Genomic DNA, 9,505 nt, shown 5'->3' with positions numbered 1-9,505 from the left:
ATCACCAAGCTCAAAACCATGGAGGGACCTGGTTTGAACAGAGACACTGGATTCTTATCTCATTATACATGATAAAGCAATCTTCAGCCATCTCATTGTCTCAACCCTTGCTTTTTCATGCAAAACCATTTGCAGTCGTTTTCGGTCATCAACATCTATCAGTCAGTCAATCACCCACTTCCACCACCCTTCTGAATGATACCCCACCCCCTCCCCACCCCTTCTCTACATAAGCGCCTGGGGACTCCTATTTCAGTGTATCTGAAGAAGTGTGCATGCACACGAAAGCTCATGCCAAAATAAAAACTTAGTTGGTCTTTAAGGTGCTACTGAAGGAATTTTTTTATTCCCTGGGCCATGTCGTTCAACTGGGAGGACAGATGAGACGACAATCTGTGCATTTAATTGCTTCAACTTCCTGCCCAGAGCCTCATAATCACTTTTGATCTTCTGTAGGCTATGGCTTGCAGTGTCTTTGAGTTTGAAGATGGGCAGTGGAAGTGGCACATGCTTCTGTTAAAAGCAGATCTAATGAAGATTAAGTTAATTGCAACCTTAAACACACTTGGGTCCCATTAAAGAGGATCCTCATGAGGCCGGACGAACATTGCCCCACTGTGAGGCGTGAAGGCCACCACGCCCTGCAAGGCCTTTTCCACCTGGCCTAGGGGGCAGGGCCCAGACTCACCCAGCCCTAATATGTTAAATATGTATTCTGTAGTTGACCTTTGTAATGTTTTATTTTGAAATCTATTTTGAAATCTTTAAGATAATATTTTAGTTTTCTGTTATGTTGCTTTGACAGTATACTCTATATTTCACTTTTTTCAATTGTTTTGTTTTTGTTTTGTTGATTTAATATGCTGATCATGGCCACTGGTCCCATCACCTCCTGGCAAATAGAAGGGGAAGAAATGGAGGCAGTGAGAGATTTTACTTTCTTGGGTTCCACGATCACTGCAGATGGTGACAGCACTTACGAAATTAAAAGACGCCTGCTTCTTGGGAGAAAAGCAATGACAAACCTAGATAGCATCTTACAAAGCAGAGACATCACCTTGCCGACAAAGGTCCGTATAGTTAAAGCTATGGTTTTCCCAGGAGTGATGTATGGAAGTGAGAGCAGGACCATAAAGAAGGCTGATCGCCGAAGAATTGATGCTTTTGAATTATGGTGCTGGAGGAGACTCTTGAGAGTCCCATGGACTGCAAGAAGATCAAACCTATCCATTCTGAAGGAAATCAGCCCTGAGTGCTCACTGGAAGGACAGATCGTGAAGCTGAGGCTCCAGTACTTTGGCCACCTCATGAGAAGGGAGGACTCCCTGGAAAAGACCCTGATGTTGGGAAAGATGGAGGGCACAAGGAGAAGGGGACGACAGAGGACGAGATGGTTGGACAGTGTTCTCGAAGCTACCAACATGAGTCTGACCAAACTGCGGGAGGCAGTGGAAGACAGGAGTGCCCGGCATGTTCTGGTCCATGGCATCACGAACAGTTGGACACGACTAAACGACAACAACAACCCGCTTTGAGGTTTTCCTTAAAAATATAAAGCGGTATAGAAATAAATAAATAAAAGTATAGAGCAGGGATATCCAACATGGGGTTGTTCAGATGTTGGGGAACAACTCTCATAAGTCTCAGCCCGTATGGCCAAGGTTGATGGGAGTTGTAGTTCAAAAGCTCAGCGGTGGAAAATCTCACGTTTCTTACAGCTTTTCATTATGAATTATTATGGGTAAAACTTTTGTTGATACAGAGCTTATTTTTAGCTTCCAGGAGCAACTGGTCACTTCTGCTTTAGAAACAAACCCAAAGATATTGACACACTTTACTTTAAAACCAAATTTCAGAACAGAGGCAAAATAAACTATTTTTTAAAATAAAAAACACCATTTTTTACTTTACAAACCACAATCTTCTTAATCCAAGATTTGCTTTTCATATGTGTAAATATACTTTGTTAGCAAGAGGGTACAGAAATAATTCAAAAAACTGCAATAAAAGCATTAGCATTTAAAAAGAAATGCTAGTGGGTGTTCAAGGCATTGAGTTACAAATTAAGGCAAAGATCATCCATTGCTAGGTAGACCCAGGAGACATAATCCTAGAATCAACCCCTGCCCCCCACAGCCCGCTTTTGCCTGTAAGTGGAATTGATTCAAAGATCACATAAATCATGATATTTTTTTCTTCATTAATTCTAATGGGCGGGGACGAGTTAAAAGTCGCCCCATGGAGGTATATTTGGGTTTGAGAGGCAGGTGGTCCACTGCCGGACGGCCATCTTGACGAGACTTTCTCAAGGCCTTGTCTATTTCAACCCAGGTAGGCCTTTGAATCGAGAATGCTTTGGGACTGAATTGACACGATGGAACAAGAGGACAGGCAATGAATTCTGATTGCTTGCTTGAAACAGAAATGTATTTGCGAGACACTCTGCTGAAGCTCACAGCCCACTCCACAAATAATCCAGGCTGCTACCTCTTTAAAATAGTTCTTGCTTGTGAATCAAAGCTAAAAATCCTATACTTTAAAAATCACTTGGGCAGAAGTTCCGTAGCAAAAAATGAATGGGAAAAACCCAGTTCTAATGCTTTGTTATTATAATGAATTTCAACTGAGGCATCTGCTATGCTTTTTAACAGCTGCAGAATTCCAGTCAGGTGTGCCTGGTGTCCTCTTGGGTCCATGACAGACAGAGCCCACCCCCTGACTGGTTGTAAGTCAAGCCAGCTAGCAGGTGGGGAATGGCTGGGGGCAGACTGAGGTTACTGGGGCAGTGCCCCACTGATTCCAGCGGGCGCAGCTTTCCCAGAGATGGGGAACATTTTGTCTGTTGACCTACCTGCCTGCTGTGTGCAGTTGTGAATTGTAAAAAAGCCTCACACAAAGAACAACAACCTGACCACCTCACCCAAATTCCAATCGGTTATCAGTGACTCATTGTTCTTCTTAGAACTAGTGTGGGGGGGGGACTCTTTTGGGGCCCAATATATCCCTTTAAGCTTATATATCAGGTATGGGACATCCACAGCCCTCCAGATGTTGATGGCAGCTGAAGTCCAACTACTGGGGGGGCATAGGCTTCCCCCCCTGCTTTAGAGACTTCCCACCAAGGAACTTGGGTTGAATTCTGCCATCTTTGGAGTGCCACCTCTATCCTCAGGGATTCCAACCTAATGGGCCATGTGGCTCGACCTGGCATCACCATATAGAACTCCTTATATGTGTTTTAAGAGATGTAGCAAAGTAGGCCTGCTGGAAGCCAGAACTCTTGGGTCCCATTTATAGACCACTCAAGTCCCGAGTGCATAAAAGCAAAAGGAGATGTAAGACACATTGCATCGTTCAGTGCTTAGCATGGGAGAGTGCAAGGTACCAGGCTCTCAGGCCCCAATATACTGGGACACCAGCACCCACATATAAAGTTGGGGCCACACCAGTTCAGTTCTTAAGGACGGAGGGGCCATTTTGAGCCAGCAGATCCCCATAGGCTGCCTCCTCACGGGAGAAGATCTGGAACTTCTTGTCTAGCTGAGCTCGCAGGTAGAGGTAGTCGTGGTGGTCAAGGTTGTGGGCGCAGGTGATGTAGGCTGTGAAGAGCAACGCGAGGAGCAGGCGGTCGAGGGAGAGGCAGGGAACCGCCCATAGGATGAGGAGAAACTCCAGGTACACGGGGTGGCGAAGGTGGGAGAAGAGGCGGACAGCACGCGTGGACTTCACGGCCAAAGGGTCCCCCATGCCCAGGCAGTGGTAGTAAACCTGCAGAATGAGAGAAACACCCATTTGCACCACAGGCACACAAATCTTTTGAGGAAACAAGACACCGTTTTAGATCTGTAGGCCTCTACATATTCACAAAGGGTGTGTGTGAGATCTGTTTATGTTTTGTTATCTGGACTGGACTGACCAAAAATCCCTCAGAATTCCAGAGTTGGAAAGAAGATAAAGTCCCTACCAGAGAGGAATTGCAAATTAAACTGTTGGACTATGCCAAAATGGCAAAACTGACCATAAAGCTCAGGAACCAAGAAGACCAGAACCTTTAAGAAAGGATGGGGAAAATTTATAATTTATCTTGGAGACCACTTTAAACAGATGAAAACATTAGCAGGATTGCAATAACACTCGTAATGTAGCAAGTACTATAGAGATAATGGACTTATATAAAAGTAGCTGTCACGGCCACGCGTTGCTGTGGCCCAGTCAGGGTCCCCGTTTCCCAGGATAGGCGTATGACGCAATGACACCCCTTTGTCTGTTGCGCCCGGTGTGTAACCTTATATTACCCCCACGTTGTGCCAGCCCCCACCCCGACCCCTGTCTCTTTCCAGTTCAGATACTGTATGGCGATTTTGCCTCCCCCCACCCCGCTGGTTCGTTTAGGTGGCTCCCTTCCTTAAGGGTGGGTGTTTCTTCCTGTTGGGGGTTTCTGTTTGCGCGCAATACTCCCCCTACATTGTGTCACTCCCACCCTGATCTCTCTCTCTCCCACTGACATACCATATGGCGATTTTGCCTCCCCCCCCCATGGTTCGTTTAGGGGGCTCCCTTCCTTAAGGCTGGTGGTTTCTTGGCCGTTGGCGGTTTTCTGTTTGCGCGTAGTCCATTACAGAAGGGATGACGTGGCCAGTTAGAGAACGGAGTACGTGCAGAACAACGTGCAGCCCTGGAAACGTGGGCTGAGCTGCTTTGGAGAGTGAAAAATTTGAAGGTGCAGTACCAGTGGATTGGCCGCTAGAGGGCGATGTTTTGCAACCTCTCATGCTCCTGATTTTGCTGTTTTTCACACAAATTATGCTGTTACGTGTGAGTGGTATGGCATGTGTATATTCTACGTATGTATGAACACCCGCATATACGCATGGAACATTGTGTCCAAATTTCAACGCAATCGGTCAAGCGGTTGCGGAGAAAGGTTTGTGGTCACACACACTTTTTACATTTATATGTATACATGTACATGTATACATTATATATATACATTTACATTTACATGGACCTTTTACATTTATATAAATATATATAGATATGGACTATTGAAAAAGATGCAGTAGAAAAGGTTTAATAATAGGACCCACGGAGGGGGATGTGGGAAGTCCAGAGATTCTGAGGAATCTCCAAATGTGGATGGTTGTATTGTTATAACCTTATACTTTTAAAAATCAAATAAAAATTATTATTATTATTTTAATCCCTCAGAATTCATCCAAATCCAATGCACCCCCTAACTGCTATCACTATAAAGCCACAGCAAGAGAGAGGTAATGGCTTTGAAATTTGCTTCAACCCTGGGACCTCTCTTTTTAGAAATATTGCTCAGCAGGAGCAAAGATCTTCTATCACCATCACTGGGTGGGTCATTTGGCCTCGCTGAGCTCAGCCACCAAATATAGGACGGTGGCCTCTCTAGATGGGGAAAGGGAAGCTGTGCGGTACCTGTTTGACCCCCATCAGCTCTGCGTAGTCAAAGATGAGGATGATGCTAAAGATGACCAGCCAAGCAATGAAGTGGAGGATGAAGCAGATGAGAGGGACCCAAGTGACCCACGGCTCCCTGCTCGTATTCCAGAGCACAGGACCATCCTGCACAGGCTGCCAGTACCTTATCAGCAGCTACGTGGGAAGGAAAAGGCGCATTAGATAAAGTAGATTCTCCTGCAGGCACACGTCTAATGTGGCTGCATTTTGGGAATACAGAACTGCGATCACATTGTAGAAACTGTGTGGTGCTGGACCTGGAGGCATTAGCCAAATCATACAAATCAAATCCACACTGGGTTGTTGTTGTTGTTTTTAAATGGTGCAAGATTCTAGTCCTCATCATTGCAATGATGCATTTTTCTTCACAACATACAGAACGCTATCCTGAGTTAACAGTGTGGGTTTGGGAGCTCTGTGCTCAAAATAAACTGCACCAAGGAGCAAAGAATGCTGAAATTGGGGGATTTGCTTTGGCAATATGCATGAAATGCAGCGTATGAAATCCGAACAGCATCATGCCTGGAAAGATATATTCTGCATTTTGAGCTTAGCTTTTCTGACTTGGGCAATAATTCAGTCTGAATTGCTCTGTTATCTTCCTTTGGGACTTCTTCCTCCCCTTCAGTCCTCTCCCCCCCCCCAATTTTGCTGCCCCAAATTGATACCCCTACCTGGAGAGCCAGCGCTGTGCAGAAGACATAGAAAGATCTCTGTAGAACTCCAAAGCAACTTCTGGTCCAGTGTTTGACTTGCTCGGTGGCCATGAGGCTGTGTTGCAGGATGAAGAGGACAATTAGGCCCACATCCACCATTAGTGGCCGCATGATCTTGGGATCCCTCAGGGCAGCTTCCCATTGAAGATTAGGAGCAGCATCTGCAAAGAAAAGAGGTTTGGTCAAGGTGAGGCCTACTGCATCCAGCAGTGGGCTGGCAGAGGATCTCAGATAGTAGCCCAGAAACTAATCCCAGAGATAAATTGTTCTCTCTCTCATCATCTTAAAACAATCCTTCCACAAGCTGGTGTTCTCTGGATAGCTCAGTTGGTTAGAGCGTGGTGCCAATAGTGCTACGGTTGCAGGTAAGGGACAGCTGCGTATTCCTGCATTGCAGGGGGACTTGACCATCTGATCCTCAGGGTCCCTTCCAACTCTATGATTCTATAATCTCAGATTCTATTGTGTATGAGATGTTGGACTCCAAGACCCATCAGCCCCAGCCAGCAGGGATGGTGAGAATCGTACTTCAAAACTTATGGATGGGGAAGGCTGTCTCAAAGTATTGTGAAGCTGCTGAATTTAATGGCCTTAACATACAGAGAAGGAAGTAGAACATACAGACATTTTTATCCAATCATCTATTACGACATCATGGGATATTTTTACCAAATCATATTGTTCACATACTAGAAGCATCGGCAGAAAAAATAATAATATCTCAGACCACATCCTTTGCCCTGCCTTTTGACAACAAGGCGCCACATTTATTTCTGCTTGCCAGCTTTCTGTTGCTGGAAAAGGCCCAGGGCAAGAAGCAAACTTCCAACAGGAACCACTGAAACATAAAAACACGGTGTTAAAAGCATCTTAGCCATAGCTGCCAAGTTGTCCCTTTTTTTAAGGGAAATTCCCTTATGCTGAATAGGCTTCCTTGCGAGAAAAGGGAAAACTTGGCAGCTATGATCTTAGCTAACATCTAGGAATTTTTTATCATTTGCCTTCCTCCGTTTCAAGGTGGCCGCTTTCGAGTTTCAGCCTCCTGCCACTCGCCTGGGCGTCTTCAGGATCCAGACCAAAAGTAAAAATAGGGGATGAACGGGCAAATTTTCATACCTCTTGGCATGCTGCTGAACTACAACTCCCGTCATCCCTCAGCACTGCCCATGCTGCCCTGGACCCGATACAGAGCCCCAAATCTGGAGGGCCGCCGGATCCCTGCTCCTCCGTCCAAGGACCGCGCACCCCGGCCCGCACCCCTTTGCAAACCCAAGCTCTCATTCCCTCCCCCGCAAGACCCCGCCATTTTTCTCCCGCCCCACCGCCCACGCACCGGTTCTGTGCTGGGCATCCTCCGTCCCCGGCTGCAGGAACAGAGCGCGGAAGGAGACGAAGCGGATCAGCTCCACGCCGGTCCCGAAGGTGAACAGGAAGCTGCCCAGCGCCGGGACCATCATCAGGAGTTGAAGAGCAGCCATAGCGGGGAAATTACGCTTCTCCCGCCGCCTGGAGGAACCGCCTCGCGGAGAGGAGGGGCTCCCTCCGGAATCTCCCGCCCTCCCGTGACGTCACAGACGCGTAATGAGGAGCGCGGGGGGGATTCCTCCCTATCAGGAGCGGGAGGGAGAAGGGGGGTCTTCCCCTAGCATTCCCATAGCTGAGTGACATCACACGCTGGGAAGGGGGCTCTCGTCGAGGGATTCCCCCTTCACGTCGTGACATCACGAAGAACTCTTGGGAGGGGGCTTTGACGTCATACAGGATGGATCTAGGGAGCAGAACCTCCCCGCCCGCCGAAATATTCCTCCCCGTGGCAGAGGAACACGGAAGGGTTGGGGAAAAAAAAGCTCCCTCGAACCTTGTAAGGAAGGAGCGTCTGCTCTTTTCCTCCAGGGGCCTCGACGCAGCTATCGTTCTTCCATCCCCACGTTGGGCAAAAGATTCCTGTATTGCAGGGGGTTGGACTAGATGACCCTGGTGGTCCCTGATAACTTTGTGATTCTTTGATCCGGACCAAGAACGACCGCAAACCGCAACGTAGAAAGCAGAAAGCGGATTCTAAGCGCAATACCGCGGAGGAGGGGCTAAGAATGCCTCCATTCTCACCTTGCCTGCTCAGAAGTGAGCTCAATGGAAGCTCAAAGGTAAGTCTGCGTAGGGGGCTGCGATCCCATCCTCACGTACCTTAGGGTAAGTAGCATCTAACTCAGGCGGTCTGACTTCTGAGTAGTGATGTTTAGGATTGCACAGTGAAACAAACGCTCCCCCCCCCACCGCCCGACATGCTGATAACCCGAATGTACAGGTGTGACATTTTAGGGTCGCCTTCCTCTTTCAATCCAAACATAATTCATAAGACAGGACAGTGTTCTCGAAGCTACGAACATGAGTTTGACCAAGCTGTGGGAGGCAGTGGAAGACAGGAGTGCCTGGCATGCTCTGGTCCATGGGTCATGAAAAGTTGGACACGACTAAACGACTAAACAACAACAGGGAAGAAAGGAAGCCCCTCCCCCCCCCCGACACATCACGTTCAAACAGTCTTGGTAGGACACACTTTGGCTTGTAGTGTCTTTTTTAAAAAAATATATTTTTCAAATTTATACATTTCATTAATTTTACAATCATTTTAACATTTCAAAGTTTGACTTCTTTCCCCCTCTTTCCGTGGTTCCTTAAATTTAATTTTTAACATCTTCTGCATATCCAAATTCATTTAATTTGCTCATTTAATTATCTACTTTAAATATATACTGGTACTCTTATGAAAGTGCAGGTTATTACAATGCCAATGTTTTTATCTGTTTGCAATTTATCTGTAAATATTCAATCAACCATTTCCATCCTATTATAAAAAGTTTGTCATCTTGATTTCTTATTCTTCCGGTAAGTTTCACCATTTCTGCATATTCCATAAGTTTTTGTATCCAAAAACTTATTATTTCCATTTTTGGGCAAGTAGCATTCTTGCTGCTGTAGTCACATACATAAATAAATTTCTATACAATGTAGGCAGTTCTGTCCATATAATTATTTTGGGAATTGTAGGGAATTTGGCTTGCAGTGTCAATGATCAATATTAGAGGAGGAGAAGAATACCTGGCTCAGTATTGTTTACACCAGGTATCTTCAATCTTTACAGACCCAAAAACTATTTTTACCACAAACATACACTGGGCGACCCATTTCTTAATCTTTCACCACAAATTGCAACCCACCTTGGATCAGGTGACAAACCCACTAGTTGAAAAGCAGTGGTCTACTCTGGCTTCATCCCAGCTAGATGCACTAAGGATGCTCTC

General features: G+C 46.1%; 1 protein-coding gene across 1 annotated transcript; it reads right to left on the bottom strand.

Annotated features, from left to right (window-relative positions):
* Positions 1-1,820: 1,820 nt before the first annotated feature.
* Positions 1,821-7,806, bottom strand: NRM (nurim). The gene is made up of 4 exons (XM_035107239.2): positions 7,537-7,806; positions 6,162-6,364; positions 5,446-5,622; positions 1,821-3,768 (listed from the first exon to the last, which is right to left on the bottom strand). Exons 1-4 carry the CDS (start codon positions 7,679-7,681, stop codon positions 3,451-3,453), a joined length of 843 nt encoding a protein of 280 aa, XP_034963130.2. The 5' UTR covers positions 7,682-7,806; the 3' UTR covers positions 1,821-3,450.
* Between the last annotated feature and the right edge of the window lie 1,699 nt (positions 7,807-9,505).

This window comes from Zootoca vivipara, chromosome 2, assembly GCF_963506605.1.
Source record: "Zootoca vivipara chromosome 2, rZooViv1.1, whole genome shotgun sequence".
NCBI lineage: Eukaryota > Metazoa > Chordata > Lepidosauria > Squamata > Lacertidae > Zootoca > Zootoca vivipara.
Note: the sequence above shows the minus strand (reverse complement) of the source record. Positions and strands in the feature narration are given on the sequence as shown.